The sequence below is a fragment of the Scomber japonicus genome, chromosome 15, assembly GCF_027409825.1.
Source record: "Scomber japonicus isolate fScoJap1 chromosome 15, fScoJap1.pri, whole genome shotgun sequence".
Lineage (NCBI taxonomy): Eukaryota > Metazoa > Chordata > Actinopteri > Scombriformes > Scombridae > Scomber > Scomber japonicus.
In genome coordinates, this window is record NC_070592.1 from 620,497 (window position 1) to 638,064 (window position 17,568).

Consider the following 17,568-nt stretch of genomic DNA (forward strand, 5'->3'; position numbering starts at 1 on the left):
TCAAACTTCAGAGCAGTGTTTAGTTGAATGATGTCATCACATTGATTCTCTGAAAGCAGTAACCAGTAAAAAGGATCAAGCTCCCACTCTAATCCACCATTTATTATATGTATTTCTTTTTGTCATGCTTCAGCTGTATCTCAGTTGTATTTACTTTATCTATTTTTAATAAATGTCCTGTTTGGACATACAGAGACAGACTGAAGGATTGCTGTGCTGTGTATTTATGTCATGTGTGATGGAAATGGGATCTTTTCCCACTGTGACACTCACTCTGAAATAAAGTCAACTCAACTGATGTCAGAGATATGTGACTGTGTGTCCTCCAGCTCTCTGTCAGCTGATTGATCTCCTTCAGGATGGTCCTCTTCCTCCTGCTGCTGGTCTCCCTGGCTACAGTCAGCCATGTGTCAGGTAAGAACACACATGACTTATACTGTGTATTCATTCTGTGTAGGGGAGAACGGGCTTGGTTGTCACATTCATCAGATCTCGGGCCCTAGAGGGCGCTGTTAAAAAGTTTCGGGACGGAAAGTTTCAGAATTTAGTTGAGATGTTACTTCAGAGATCATTTCTGGAGTAAACTGCTTGACACTGAGGTGAGCGGACCTTTAGTGGTTTTCATGTGAAAATGTAAATATCAACTCTTCAGTGTTTCTCTTCTCTTACACAAAGAGTTTATAATAAAACATCATTATCATTAAAAAGTATGAAGAGAGAGCGATAGTTAGGGAGGTTTTTTTCTTAGCTACACCAAAACATGTGGTTTTTAACTTTGCTGGTAGAGAAAAATCCCAGTTGGGAAGCTTGTCACATTGTCTTCGGGGTTGGTGGTCACATGTTGATATTTACATTTATAATGTGATATATCTAGTTCTTTCTTTCTTTTAAGAGAACAAAATGAGCAGGAACTTTGTCAGGAAGACAAACAAGGGTCAGACTCCTTCAGATGTGAAGCTCAGAGCAGTCAGAGAGCTGAAAATGAACAATATTAATGGAATGATTGTTCCTGTTTATGTTCTCTTGGTGCAGGAGATTGTTAGCTTGTTGTATTTCAATGAAACTAAACATTTTAAATGTTTGTTTAAGACTGTATACATATTTTATTTTTCCCCATTAAAATAACACAGGGACAACTAATGACCTCTCTATTCCTACCTGACACTTTAGACTTTCATTACTAATTAAAAGGGAATTTATTGACTTTATGGTTCATGAGGAATTCAAAGGAAAGTAAAAAGTTCTCCCCTACTGCTCAGTATTCATGTGTTTCTATTATTTATTAATTATTTGTCTTTATATTTATTTATATTATATTTAACAACCCAGAATATTATTGGGGTATGTTTTGAACACTGGAAATTATGAATTAGGCTAAATGTTTCAGGGAAAATGGAAATTACGTGTCTTGTATCAAACTCGACGATCAGGGATTTTCAGCCTCACGTGTGTCGAGGGTTGAAAAGGGGCGGAACATTTCGGAGGCATTTCCAGGAAGTTTCCAGAAATTTCCATGGGAAGTTAAACTGGGGAATTAACGGGAATTAATTGTAAATTTGGGGTAATTCATACAAACTGTATCACCTGTATATAAACATAAATATAAACATTTAGTTTGATTATAAGCAGACATGCAAACTAAGACAGCAAGTCAGTCTGGAATGCATTTACAGATTTAACTCTTGTGCCTCTCTAACTACAGTTTTGGCTTTTTTATTTTTATTTTCTTGATCATTTTATTTGAATCAATCACATATAATAGGTCTATAATACATCCTTAGGGACCCCCCCCCCCACCCACATTAATCGCTTTGCATTCAGTATATAGAATTTTTTTTTTTTTCATTTTAAAAACAGGTTATATGCAACTAAACTGGCATTTAAAGGGTTAAAATTCTGAAAATGAATATTTGATATTTATTATCAGGACTGATGTTTGTTTAAAAAAATAATTAATAGAACGTAGAAAATAATGAATAATATTTCATTGATGTTTTTTACGCTGACATTTTTGTCCCTAATGAACTCAAAGCAACCTTTTTTAAGTGAGGCGTAAGGGTTCATCAATTCTTTCATTGAACAACAAAAACATGAATGTAGAGTAAAATCAATGTGTGCATGCATTACACTGGATTTACATTAAATCTGGTTAATTTAACCAAGATTAAGCTACAAGATGTTTTTTCTAACATTTAAGTTCCCTGTTATAGTCTAACAACCCTACGTGTGACTGAAATGATGATAAATAATGTTAAAATACAAATGTGTTAAAATGTGTTTCTTGATGACTTTCATTCACCTATAATTCAAGTTAACTGATATAACTATAAATATAGTTAACTTATAGTTAAATATAAATATAAATAACAGATCACATGAAGACACATTCTGAATAAATGTAGAAAGTTCTTTATGCTTCTTTTGTTGATCAGACCGATAGCTAACACAGGTTTTTAACTAGACGGTGAATCGGAAAATAAAAATATGGGAGTGATGAATTTGACTTGAATCTGTAATCTGCTAGTTATGTTGTGATGGATCGGAACAACTTTGGATTCCAGTGAGGGTCGAGAAGCGAGGAAAGACCAAATAAGAAAGTTGAGATGTACAACATGAGTTTAGGGTCAGCAGACCTGACTGATATCAGATGATCTGACACTCTGAGGAGCAACAGGAAGAATGATTTGAACTGAGGCAGGAAGGCCATTGTCCAGCTGACTTGTTACTGAACTTTGAGTCAGCTTGTTTGTGATTATGGATCTAAAATGTTGATCTGTGAGTCTACATGGTTGCTGAGGCTCCTCAGAGCTCTTTGTTCTTTAACATTAGTCTATGCAGTTTTTACCTGTGGTCCAACCTGCTGACTGACTTCACTTCACTAACCGACTCTCATCATGTCTCCATTTCAACAGGATACACTGAGTTTACAACCACCAGCACTGAAATAGACATCAAAGCGTGTCCCTTTAAATTCTTTGGAAAAGAATACCAGAATGTGTATGTAAGTAAGATGAATCTTCCTGTTTAACCCTTTATAGGACACTCATTGAAAGGAAGGAAGGAAGGAAGGATGGAAGGAAAGAAGGAAGGGAAGGAGGGAGGAAGGAAGGAAAGGAAGGAAGGACGGAGGAAAGAAGGAAGGAAGGAAGGTATGGGGGAGGAAAGAAAGACAGAAGGAGGGAGGGAGGAAGGGAAGAAAGAAGGAAGGAAGGAAGAAGAAAGGGGATGGAGGAAGGAAAGAAGGAAGGGAGGAGAGAAGGAGGGAGGGAGGAAGGACAGATGGAAGTAAGGAAAGGAAGGAAGGAAGGACGGAGGAAGCACGTTCACCAGCGTGACTCATTTATTGGTTGTGTATCTCTGATGTTAACAGGTATTTATTGGTTGTGTATCTCTGATGTTAACAGGTATTTATTGGTTGTGTGTCTCTGATGTTAACAGGTATTTATTGGTTGTGTATCTCTGATGTTAACAGGTATTTATTGGTTGTGTATCTCTGATGTTAACAGGTATTTATTGGTTGTGTATCTCTGATGTTAACAGGTCGACTTCTCCGGAAACAAACTCTCAGTGTGTTTCAAAGGCAAACGCGACACGAAGGACAACGACTGTCTTCTGGTGGATCAAAGTGTCACCAAGGGGGTCTGGTACACTCTGCAACAATCCGTTCGTCTAGGATCAGTTGTTCATAAAGAGCTGTCACAAGTCACAGGGACATCACCATGCCTCGCAGGCATTCAGATCTACAAGGACTCTACTTCCTATGTGAGCATCGTCCAGCTGAATCTCTCTGATATCAAATCAATAAAATCTTTTCTAAAAGATTTAGGATTTTATTTATTAATTATTTCTGTTTCTCCTTTTCATGTTTACAGATTCAAATTTCCTTTCGAACATTTGGTGACCAAGGAGTTGTTACTTATTATGTGGTTGGAGCCTTTCCACTCGCTACTCTGGTACACACACACACACACACACACACACATACACACATACACACACACACACACACTCACACACACACACATACACACATACACATACACACACACATACACACATACACATACACACATACACACATACACACACACACACACATACACACATACACACATACACATACACACATAGGGGTAGGGGTAGGGGGTAGGGGTTGGGGGTTGGGGGTTAGGGGTAGGGGGGTTGGGGGGTTAGGGTTAGGGGTAGGGGGTAGGGGGTAGGGGTTAGGGGTTGGGGGTTGGGGGGTAGGGGTTGGGGGGTAGGGGGGTTGGGGTTGGGGTTGGGGGGTTAGGGGGTAGGGGTTAGGGTTGGGGGGTTGGGGTTAGGGGGTAGGGGTTGGGGGGTTAGGGTTGGGGGTTGGGGGGTAGGGGGATGCGGCTCAGTGATCGGTGTGTCTGTGTTGCAGGTGCTGTTGTTCTACCAGGGAAGAAAGGATGCGGCTCAGATGACTCCTCTGTAACGTGCAGCGCCTCAGCGGTGTCCAAAACGACTCCGTGTGAGGAGAAATGCGAGAGCGGCCTGTAAATATATTTATACTTATATACATATATAATATATGAGTTATAATATATATATAATATATGAGTTATAATATATATATATATAATATATGAGTTATAATATATATATAATATATGAGTTATAATATATATATATATAATATATGAGTTATAATATATATATACCCCCACCCCCCCCCCCCCCCTCCCCTCTGTCAGGTGTGTGACGTCGCCGCCGCCTGAGAAACCTGGCGTGTGCACGGTGACCGGCTCCACTGTCATCGATGTGGCCGGTAAGTCTGCCTCCGTCCCGGATCGCTGTGCGTACACTCTGATGTCAGAAACAGGCGTCAAGCTGCACGCCGTCTTCAAGGACCGCCATCGCTCAGACGTTAGCTTCTTGGACCACGTGATCCTGCAGCTGGATGAGGCAAATGTTAAGATTCAACTGGAACAAGGCGGGAGGGTTACGGTGAGTTACCTTCAGGTTCACTTCCTGCTGTTGAAGTTGTTCTATTTTTGTGCTGCCATGTTCCAAATGTGCCAAAAGCAATCATCAGTTCATGTTTCCTGTTTAGTCTGAATCCCTCAACACCATGGTACACACACTGGGTTCATTTCCTCCCAGTGTAACACCATGGTACACACACTGAGTTCATTTCCTCCCAGTGTAACACCATGGTACACACACTGAGTTCATTTCCTCCCAGTGTAACACCATGGTACACACACTGGGTTCATTTCATCCCAGTGTAACACCATGGTACACACACTGAGTTCATTTCCTCCCAGTGTAACACCATGGTACACACACTGAGTTCATTTCCTCCCAGTGTAACACCATGGTACACACACTGAGTTCATTTCCTCCCAGTGTAACACCATGGTACACACACACTGAGTTCATTTCCTCCCAGTGTAACACCATGGTACACACACTGAGTTCATTTCCTCCCAGTGTAACACCATGGTACACACACTGAGTTCATTTCCTCCCAGTGTAACACCATGGTACACACACACGGTGTTCATTTCCTCCCAGTGTAACACCATGGTACACACACGGTGTTCATTTCCTCCCAGTGTAACACCATGGTACACACACTGGGTTCATTTCCTCCCAGTGTAACACCATGGTACACACACACTGAGTTCATTTCCTCCCAGTGTAACACCATGGTACACACACGGTGTTCATTTCCTCCCAGTGTAACACCATGGTACACACACTGGGTTCATTTCCTCCCAGTGTAACACCATGGTACACACACACTGAGTTCATTTCCTCCCAGTGTAACACCATGGTACACACACACTGGGTTCATTTCCTCCCAGTGTAACACCATGGTACACACACTGGGTTCATTTCCTCCCAGTGTAACACCATGGTACACACACTGGGTTCATTTCCTCCCAGTGTAACACCATGGTACACACACTGGGTTCATTTCCTCCCAGTGTAACACCATGGTACACACACACTGAGTTCATTTCCTCCCAGTGTAACACCATGGTACACACACGGAGTTCATTTCCTCCCAGTGTAACACCATGGTACACACACTGAGTTCATTTCCTCCCAGTGTAACACCATGGTACACACACTGAGTTCATTTCCTCCCAGTGTAACACCATGGTACACACACTGAGTTCATTTCCTCCCAGTGTAACACCATGGTACACACACTGAGTTCATTTCCTCCCAGTGTAACACCATGGTACACACACTGAGTTCATTTCCTCCCAGTGTAACACCATGGTACACACACGGTGTTCATTTCCTCCCAGTGTAACACCATGGTACACACACGGTGTTCATTTCCTCCCAGTGTAACACCATGGTATATACACACTGAGTTCATTTCCTCCCAGTGTAACACCATGGTACACACACACTGAGTTCATTTCCTCCCAGTGTAACACCATGGTACACACACACTGAGTTCATTTCCTCCCAGTGTAACACCATGGTACACACACTGGGTTCATTTCCTCCCAGTGTAACACCATGGTACACACACTGAGTTCATTTCCTCCCAGTGTAACACCATGGTACACACACGGTGTTCATTTCCTCCCAGTGTAACACCATGGTACACACACACTGAGTTCATTTCCTCCCAGTGTAACACCATGGTACACACACAGCTCACAGCCGTAGTACATTTGAACCTTTACATACTGTTCATATTCTGACCCTTCACAGTTTCCTCTCATTAGTCTCTAAACCAAACTTCTGAACCACAAATCTATTTTTTATTCATGAATACGTCACCAGTCATTGATAAACACATGAATACGTCACCAGTCATTGATAAACACATGAATACGTCATCAGTCATTGATAAACACATGAATACGTCACCAGTCATTGATAAACACATGAATACGTCACCAGTCATTGATAAACACATGAATACGTCATCAGTCATTGATAAACACATGAATACGTCATCAGTCATTGATAAACACATGAATACGTCATCAGTCATTGATAAACACATGAATACGTCACCAGTCATTGATAAACACATGAATACGTCATCAGTCATTGATAAACACATGAATACGTCATCAGTCATTGATAAACACATGAATACGTCACCAGTCATTGATAAACACATGAATACGTCATCAGTCATTGATAAACACATGAATACGTCATCAGTCATTGATAAACACATGAATACGTCATCAGTCATTGATAAACACATGAATACGTCATCAGTCATTGATAAACACATGAATACGTCATCAGTCATTGATAAACACATGAATACGTCACCAGTCATTGATAAACACATGAATACGTCATCAGTCATTGATAAACACATGAATACGTCATCAGTCATTGATAAACACATGAACCTTATAGAAAGACTGAAGCATTGAGTGAGTTAGTGATGTGTGACCATGTGTTCCTGTGCTGTGATGCAGCTGAAGGGCCAAGAGCTGACCCTCAGCAGCACACCTGTGACGCATCACCCTTCCTTCCTTCCTTCCTCTGTCCTTCCTTCCTCTGTCCTTCCTTCCTCTGTCCTTCCTGACCATGTGTTCCTCTGCTGTGATGCAGCTGAAGGGCCAAGAGCTGACCCTCAGCAGCAAACCTGTGACGCATCACGGTGTGGAGCTCACTAAGGACCAAACTGGGGTCACCGCCAAGCTGATGAAGTCCAAACAAGGCACCTCTGTCTTCTTTGATGGCTACACCGCACAGATCTACACGAAAGGTAGAGACAAACACGTCCTTCATAAGTCCTAACCCCTAACCCTAACCCATAAGTCCTAACCCCTAACCCCTAACCCTCACCCCTAACCCTACATGGATGACAGGGGCGGCTCAGTGTGAGAAGAATAAACAACTATCATATAAAAGTCATTTTTCAAACTGAGGTCTTCTGTTGCTTTACGCTGCTGATGCTGATTAATGAACAACACATCATTTGACTGTATGTTGCAGTAAACACATTCAGCATGGCACCAACTTACACTAGCTATGTTGTACACGATGCTGGTGGCTGGAGGGAGGGGGGGGGGGTAAGGCTGTGATAAGCTGATTGTAGTGAAATGAAAATGTGTTCTTGACAGAGGGAATAAAAGCATCTCTCAAAGATCTCCAGAGAAGAGTCGAAACAGCAAATCTGGAATGAGCCTAAACTTAGAAATGACATGAACATAAAAACAGAATCTGACATTATAGTTAACAGAGAAGTCAGAGGTGGTCATGTTCCCTCTGGTTACTGAGGTGGTCATGTTCCCTCTGGTTACTGAGGTGTTCATGTTCCCTCTGGTTACTGAGGTGTTCATGTTCCCTCTGGTTACTGAGGTGGTCATGTTCCCTCTGGTTACTGAGGTGTTCATGTTCCCTCTGGTTACTGAGGTGTTCATGTTCCCTCTGGTTACTGAGGTGTTCATGTTCCCTCTGGTTACTGAGGTGGTCATGTTCCCTCTGGTTACTGAGGTGGTCATGTTCCCTCTGGTTACTGAGGTGGTCATGTTCCCTCTGGTTACTGAGGTGGTCATGTTCCCTCTGGTTACTGAGGTGTTCATGTTCCCTCTGGTTACTGAGGTTGTCATGTTCCCTCTGGTTACTGAGGTGTTTATGTTCCCTCTGGTTACTGAGGTGGTCATGTTCCCTCTGGTTACTGAGGTGTTTATGTTCCCTCTGGTTACTGAGGTGGTCATGTTCCCTCTGGTTACTGAGGTGTTCATGTTCCCTCTGGTTACTGAGGTGGTCATGTTCCCTCTGGTTACTGGTTATTGAGGCGGTCATGTTCCCTCTGGTTACTGGTTACTGAGGTGGTCATGTTCCCTCTGGTTACTGAGGTGGTCATGTTCCCTCTGGTTACTGAGGTGGTCATGTTCCCTCTGGTTACTGGTTACTGAGGTGGTCATGTTCCCTCTGGTTACTGAGGTGGTCATGTTCCCTCTGGTTACTGAGGTGGTCATGTTCCCTCTGGTTACTGAGGTGTTTATGTTCCCTCTGGTTACTGAGGTGTCCATGTTCCCTCTGGTTACTGAGGTGTTCATGTTCCCTCTGGTTACTGAGGTGTTCATGTTCCCTCTGGTTACTGAGGTGTCCATGTTCCCTCTGGTTACTGAGGTGTTCATGTTCCCTCTGGTTACTGAGGTGTTCATGTTCCCTCTGGTTACTGAGGTGGTCATGTTCCCTCTGGTTACTGAGGTGTTCATGTTCCCTCTGGTTACTGAGGTGGTCATGTTCCCTCTGGTTACTGAGGTGTTCATGTTCCCTCTGGTTACTGGTTACTGAGGTGGTCATGTTCCCTCTGGTTACTGAGGTGTTCATGTTCCCTCTGGTTACTGGTTACTGAGGTGTTCATGTTCCCTCTGGTTACTGAGGTGTCCATGTTCCCTCTGGTTACTGAGGTGGTCATGTTCCCTCTGGTTACTGAGGTGGTCATGTTCCCTCTGGTTACTGAGGTGGTCATGTTCCCTCTGGTTACTGAGGTGGTCATGTTCCCTCTGGTTACTGAGGTGTTCATGTTCCCTCTGGTTACTGAGGTGGTCATGTTCCCTCTGGTTACTGAGGTGTTCATGTTCCCTCTGGTTACTGGTTACTGAGGTGTTCATGTTCCCTCTGGTTACTGAGGTGGTCATGTTCCCTCTGGTTACTGAGGTGTTCATGTTCCCTCTGGTTACTGAGGTGTTCATGTTCCCTCTGGTTACTGAGGTGTTCATGTTCCCTCTGGTTACTGAGGTGGTCATGTTCCCTCTGGTTACTGAGGTGTTCATGTTCCCTCTGGTTACTGAGGTGGTCATGTTCCCTCTGGTTACTGAGGTGTTCATGTTCCCTCTGGTTACTGAGGTGTTCATGTTCCCTCTGGTTACTGAGGTGTCCATGTTCCCTCTGGTTACTGAGGTGTTCATGTTCCCTCTGGTTACTGAGGTGTCCATGTTCCCTCTGGTTACTGAGGTGTTCATGTTCCCTCTGGTTACTGAGGTGTTCATGTTCCCTCTGGTTACTGAGGTGTTCATGTTCCCTCTGGTTACTGAGGTGTTCATGTTCCCTCTGGTTACTGAGGTGTTCATGTTCCCTCTGGTTACTGAGGTGGTCATGTTCCCTCTGGTTACTGAGGTGTTCATGTGCTTCTTGTCATTTGTTGAGGATGAATTTCATTTTGTTGGATCAGCCCATGTACAGCACACTACTGACTTCATCCTGATTTGATTCAGTTGCATTTTAAGACATGTTTGTTTTACTGTGCTGCTAATGTTAGCATATCTGTCATCTGACTCATGTTCTCTCCTCAAACTGTCCAGTACCAAGTGGAACCACCATGCCGGGTCTATGTGGCAAGTCCAGTCGGACTCTGAGTGACGTGAAGGTTGCTGATTTAAGCTCTGACAAGTAAGACCTGGTCACTGACTGCTGCCTCATCACTGGGCTGCATGTATACTAGTAGTGCTGGTGTGTTAATATGAAGGACTGAGGCCTGGGAAACACTGCTGACTTCTGCTCTTTGTCTCCCCCTAGATGTGACAAAGTGACCAAGGAGACTGATGGCAATACGTTTGAATGCACGGAGATGACTAAACGGTGAGCAGAGACACACCTGAACTGATGCAGTGCTAAGACTTTCATTATCAACGTCCACATGAATATTAAAGTCACCTACTATAATTACTTTATCAGTACTGAGGACTAAGTTTGATAAAATCTCTGAGAAGTCAGATATAAATTGGGCGTACGGGCCAGGAGACGGTACACTATAACCAATAAAAGTGGCAATAAAAGCCAATAACAGAGCAGCTTTATGACAAACACGTGTTAATTATCACTGACCTTATTTTTGTGTCTGACTGGACTTGATCTTTCTGTCTCCCATGACAGGTGTGATCTCCTGAAGAAGGCTCCCTTCGACTCCTGCCACAGCTCCATCAAGCCTGATCCCTACATCAAAGCCTGCACCGACACTCTGTGCAAATACCCGGCGGTGGACGGTCTCAAGTGCCAGTTCCTGCAGGCCTACGTCAAAGCCTGCAGCCTGCTCGACAAGAAAGTGGAGAACTGGAGGACATCGGCCAGCTGCTGTAAGACTGTCCTTCACTGTCATTTACATGGAGTCAGTATGTGAACAGCTGTTATTCCTGTTTATCTCACTGACTGACTCTAGTAAGTAATGATCTGTGTTTGATCTTTCAGCCTCTGACAAGGCCTTCTGTCAGGACACGTTCTGCAGTGGTCATGAGTTCTGTGCTGAGGATGCCAGCGGTGGAACCAGCTGCCTCTGTCGGCCCAGTTTTGCTTCCGAATACAGAACGGCAAAAACTTTTGGTAAGAAGATTGAACAGGGAGACCTGTCTCACATGTGAAATGACACAATATGGCATTAAATATAACAGTTTACACCATGTTGAGATTAGAGACACTTTTACACAGTGGATCAATTATGAATCAAAAACGTATTGATTAGTAAAGTATGAATCTTAGTGCTACACATATGTGTGTTTCATTGTCCTCGTCTGTCCTGCTGTTCAGGCAAGCCGACCGTCTGCGATAAAAACTCTGCCTCAGTCAGCCTGGCTCGTTGTCTCATGGAGGAACAGAACGTCGACTACTCTGTCTTACACCTCAACGACAAGACCTGCACAGGCCGGTTTGACGAAAAGACCCACATGGTGACCTTCGACTTCAAGAGCGACACCTGTGGGACAGAGCTCCTGGTGGGCATCTCTTCTCTAATAACGGACTCTCAGTCAGATCCCTTCTGCCTCTCAGAACTTGTGTTAGTGATCCATGTGTGGTTTCTGCAGTAACACTGTCTGTATCCCTTTGACCCTGCAGCCCGACTTTAAGTTCAAGAACTACATCCTTGCTCAGGACAGCTCTGGCTCCAAGATCACTCGCCATGATGAAGTGAAAATCGAACTCTCCTGCTACTACGACCAAACGAAAGAGGAAACCATGTCCTTCAAAATCAAATCCAGGTGAGTGTTCAACAGGTTTGATCCTGAATCACCAGCTGACAATAACAGTTAATTATTGATTCTCACATTTTAATGAATGACTCATCATTTATAAGTTAAGGTCTTTTTAAATGGAGTTATGAAATGCTGAATCATGAATGTTTGGGATCAAATTCAACAGTTTTCCATTTTAACATGACTTGATTCATTCACTCATGTTCATGTGGACAGTTTAAGTGACTCACAGCTGTAAAATAAACATTCATGTTTGCTGCTGAATGTAAATCTAAAGTGCTGCAACTGAATTTAAGATGTGCAGGTTGAGTTTTACTCGGCTGGACTTGTTGGAGGCTTTAGCTGAAGTGTGTTTAGTTTATTAGGATTCTCATTAACTGCAGTTACACAACACATAATGCTGTGTGTGTGTGTGTGTGTGTGTGTGTGTGTGTGTTGCAGCTCTGTGACCCAGACGATTGTATCTGGACCTTGGGAATACACTCTGACCATGAATGCCTTCACCGACGCCAGCCGCACACAAGCTGTGTCATCCAGCACTGAAATCCTGCTGGACCAGACCATCTGGATGGAGCTGAAGACGGCCGGGCTGGATGACACACTGGTCGCCGTGGTGACCGACTCCTGCTGGGCGACCCACGACAAATCACCCACTGCTAAGCTGACATACGCCCTGATCAAGAGCGGGTGAGAGACACAGAGGTGGAAGCCAGTGTTAGCTCTAAATGAAGAAGAAGCAGGGACTCTTTAAGAAACCTGCTTTTTGATTCCACTTACTGAGCCTGAAAGCAAAGTCTGGTCCTACTACATTTCCCTCCACTCTGATGATGACCTAACAGACATCACAGTGTAGTGGCCACAGCCAGTGTTGACACATCAGGCAAAGTCTAATCAAATGCTCTCTATGCCAGTGCCCGTCCTTTTCAGACAGGAAGTGATTGACGCTCCTAATTCATTCATTTCCAATGAGAAGCGAGTGGGCACAGTCCTGTCTGTCACTGTTGAGCTCATCTCACAGATGCACCTTCCTGCTGCCTGAGTTGAATTGTCTTGAGTGGTTTTCTACGCGACACGCAGTTTAAACCCACTGACGAGACTGATCCTTGTTATCTGTGACTGAGATATGTGACTGATATAGTTATTGGGACATAAACACTTTACAGTTACTGGTAAACATGAGCAAGCTCACTAACTGAACTCATTTGAAAGTTAGTAGTTAATGTTATCTGATAGATTTTAATATGTTGCTATAGCCTACAAAGAAAATACAGTTGTACCAGCAGGGATGCAGTAATGCACACAGAAGCCGTTTCCATGGTTACCGTGCACAGAGCACCTGGCGTTTACCTGCTTGACTGTGTGTCTATTCTCATGAAAATCTCAGTGAGACCCTGCAGACCCAACATCTGAAAAGCCTTTAGGCTCCAGGAAAGTGTTGATGAAGAAACACTGAAGAAGACTCAATTATACGTACTGAGTTTTTCAGAGATCTTTATAAGCTTTTATCTTCCAAACTCTCCTTCAAATGTGTTATATACTTCTATTCATGAGTAGATGAGTACATGTAGGTCCAAGTGTGTCTGTATATATGTGAATGTCTTTGGTTATGTGTCAAATCTATAACCTTTTTAAATTGTGCTTTTAATGTGCAAACACTGAATAATATGAAGCAGTATGGATAAGCAGTGAGTTCAGACTGAGTCCCAGACCAGATGTTCAGGAGCATCTGTGATTCTTTGGATGCAGCTCCTGATGTTTGGTGTGTTTTCTTGGTTCTGAGCAGCTGTCCCGACTCTGCTGACAAGACGGTGAAAGTGGAGAGCAACGGAGAGGGAACGACCAACTACTTCTCCTTCAACATGTTCCAGTTCTCTGGGGAGTCTGGTGACGTCTACCTGCACTGCAAACTCAACCTGTGTGTGAAGAAGGGCAACACCTGCGCCAAGGTACGCCCCCCCCCCCCCCCCCAACGCTTCCCAAATCCTCCCACAGACACATGCAGAACAGCTGCAGTCTGAACACACGCCAGCATGTTCTCATGATGGGTTGATCACATTTCAGATGATTAGTACTGTCTGATTTCTATGGTCTCATATCCCAGTAGCTACCTTTTAATTGAATCCAGCTAAAGTATTTATATTTTCATGAATATTTCCTGTATGGTATATATATATGTTTTCTGTATGAAGCTGCAGACCACTAATATTATAGCAAATCAGAAATCTAAATCTTCATCTGTGTCTTTGTCTTGAACTTTGTCTCAGACCTGCGGTGGCAGTAAGAGAAGACGCAGATCTGCCAGGAACAGATATGTGGACGTAAACCCCGCCTTCATCACCATGGTCTGGTCTAATTAGGTAAAAGCTAACTTTTAACCCCGCCTTCATCACCATGGTCTGGTCTAATTAGGTAAACGCTAACTTTTAACCCCGCCTTCATCACCATGGTCTGGACTAATTAGGTAAACGCTAACTTTTAACCCCGCCTTCATCACCATGGTCTGGTCTAATTAGGTAAACGCTAACTTTTAACCCCGCCTTCATCACCATGGTCTGGTCTAATTAGGTAAACGCTAACTTTTAACCCCGCCTTCATCACAATGGTCTGGTCTAATTAGGTAAACGCTAACTTTTAACCCCGCCTTCATCACCATGGTCTGGTCTAATTAGGTAAACGCTAACTTTTAACCCCGCCTTCATCACCATGGTCTGGTCTAATTAGGTAAACGCTAACTTTTAACCCCGCCTTCATCACCATGGTCTGGTCTAATTAGGTAAACGCTAACTTTTAACCCCGCCTTCATCACCATGGTCTGGACTAATTAGGTAAACGCTAACTTTTAACCCCGCCTTCATCACCATGGTCTGGTCTAATTAGGTAAACGCTAACTTTTAACCCCGCCTTCATCACCATGGTCTGGTCTAATTAGGTAAACGCTAACTTTTAACCCCGCCTTCATCACCATGGTCTGGTCTAATTAGGTAAACGCTAACTTTTAACCCCGCCTTCATCACCATGGTCTGGTCTAATTAGGTAAACGCTAACTTTTAACCCCGCCTTCATCACCATGGTCTGGTCTAATTAGGTAAACGCTAACTTTTAACCCCGCCTTCATCACCATGGTCTGGTCTAATTAGGTAAACGCTAACTTTTAACCCCGCCTTCATCACCATGGTCTGGACTAATTAGGTAAACACTAACTTTTAACCCCGCCTTCATCACCATGGTCTGGGCTAATTAGGTAAACGCTAACTTTTAACCCCGCCTTCATCACCATGGTCTGGTCTAATTAGGTAAACGCTAACTTTTAACCCCGCCTTCATCACCATGGTCTGGTCTAATTAGGTAAACGCTAACTTTTAACCCCGCCTTCATCACCATGGTCTGGACTAATTAGGTAAATGCTAACTTTTAACCCCGCCTTCATCACCATGGTCTGGTCTAATTAGGTAAACGCTAACTTTTAACCCCGCCTTCATCACCATGGTCTGGACTAATTAGGTAAACGCTAACTTTTAACCCCGCCTTCATCACCATGGTCTGGTCTAATTAGGTAAACGCTAACTTTTAACATGCTGATTCATGTCATTGCGCTGCAGTTTGGGATACATGACATCATACAGCTGGGACCGCTAACTAATGCTAGTTTGTTTTTCGGTTGTCTTCTCAGGGCGTTTCCATGGTAACTCGGACGGACCTACAGGCTTCGACCTTCGGCGTGATTACAGATTTTTGCTTTGTCCCCCTGAAAAGATTTGCTCAGTTGTTGTTGCTGTGACAACCAAACACTGCTGATCCCTCTCCAGCTCTGATTGAGTCGGGCTGGGAGCAGGAAACGATCCGATCAGCTGTGTGAATGAAGCCATGCAGCTCCTATCAGATCTGAGCATGTGCACGTGCATCATGTGAGCATGTGCACGTGCATCATGTGAGCATGTGCACGTGCATCATGTGAGCATGTGCACGTGCATCATGTGAGCATGTGCACGTGCATCATGTGAGCATGTGCACGTGCATCATGTGAGCATGTGCACGTGCATCATGTGTTCATTTGTTAATAACCAACCTGAGTAAATCTTTGAAGGAACGTCTCTAGCAGAACATGTTGCTGTGTCGTCCTCAGTGATTCACACAAAGAGCAACCAGGCTGATCTGAGTCAGGTTCATGTGTTCATATCACACAGAGTGCACCTCCTCCATCCAGCAGCTGAGTCAGGTTCATGTGTTCATATCACTCAGAGTGCACCTCCTCCATCCAGCAGCTGAGTCAGGTTCATGTGTTCATATCACTCAGAGTGCACCTCCTCCATCCAGCAGCTGAGTCAGGTTCATGTGTTCATATCACACAGAGTGCACCTCCTCCATCCAGCAGCTGAGTCAGGTTCATGTGTTCATATCTCACAGAGTGCACCTCCTCCATCCAGCAGCTGAGTCAGGTTCATGTGTTCATATCACTCAGAGTGCACCTCACTGATCTGTGATGATTCAGACCCAAAACATCAGAGCAACTTTTCTGCAGTTGACCTTTTTTTTAATTATTATTCTATACTTTGTGTGATGGTGAAGGTAAAACATATTATAACCAGAGTATTAATCAGTAGTATCAACACTCCTAATCTCCATCTTTATATATTATGACAGCTTGTTGAGCAGCTTGTTGTACTGCAGCCAAACACCTGATGGCAGCAGTGAGATCAGAGCTCTGAGAGTCAAACCACTTTAATACCAAGAATATCAATTTACTCTCAAATAACAAAAAACAGCTGATGATTGACACAAAGCTCAGCTCAGAGATGCAGAGGGTTAGGGTTACAGGGTTTACAGTGACCCAAGGGAGTGTTGTCTTTCTTGTGTGAACTAGTCAGTGATTAATGAATATACTTTACTGTCCATTCATTGTGGTTTCTGTATAAAACTAACAAACTGTCTGGTGGAGTTTGTCTTTTTGAACCACCATAAAACGTGCCTCATCCACAACCTGAAAAACTCAAAGTTAAAAGCAGTTGATGTGGAAGAGTGAGACGTTGTGCTCTGAACTGTCAGCTAAGTCTTTCAGAGACGTTGAAGACATTTCTTCCATCCTGTCGGCACTGGTTAGATGCAGACCACAGTATAACCGTCTTCCTTTCCTCCTTCCTTCCTCCCTCCTTCCTTCCTTCCTTCCCTCCCACTGGTTAGATACAGAGACAGTCAAATGCAGACCACAGTATAACCGTCTTCCTTTCCTCCCTCCTTCCTCCTTCCTTCCTCCCTCCTTCCGTCTTCCTTTCTATCTCTTTTTGATATATTGAGTGTGTTTTTTTGTGAACAGCAGCCTGGAGGCCGTGGTCAGCTGGTGCCTTTAATATCAGATCATGCTCAGATGTAGACACCAGTTCAGTCTCATTCATCCTGAGAGGAAGTCCATGTTCATCCTGACAGGAAGTCCATGTTCATCCTGAGAGGAAGTCCGTGTTCATCCTGAGAGGAAGTCCATGTTCATCCTGAGAGGAAGTCCGTGTTCATCCTGAGAGGAAGTCCATGTTGATTATCAGTAGATTGAAATATTAACTGTGACTGAAGCAGACCTGTGGCCTTAATGACACTGAGACATGTGATGGAGCTGTTTCATCTTTACTATATTTGT

The 17,568-nt window shown here is 43.6% G+C and overlaps 1 protein-coding gene across 1 annotated transcript; it reads left to right on the forward strand.

Moving 5' to 3' along the window:
* Window positions 1-359: 359 nt before the first annotated feature.
* LOC128374513 (uncharacterized) lies at window positions 360-17,310 on the forward strand. Its single transcript, XM_053334782.1, has 18 exons — window positions 360-414; window positions 2,913-3,001; window positions 3,541-3,762; window positions 3,873-3,897; window positions 4,406-4,520; window positions 4,719-4,971; window positions 7,437-7,472; window positions 7,573-7,729; window positions 10,281-10,368; window positions 10,495-10,557; window positions 10,852-11,051; window positions 11,164-11,295; window positions 11,500-11,684; window positions 11,818-11,948; window positions 12,384-12,629; window positions 13,726-13,888; window positions 14,207-14,284; window positions 17,254-17,310. The coding sequence occupies exons 1-18, from the start codon at window positions 360-362 to the stop codon at window positions 17,308-17,310; spliced, it is 2,295 nt and encodes a 764-aa protein (XP_053190757.1).
* The last annotated feature ends 258 nt before the right edge of the window (window positions 17,311-17,568 follow it).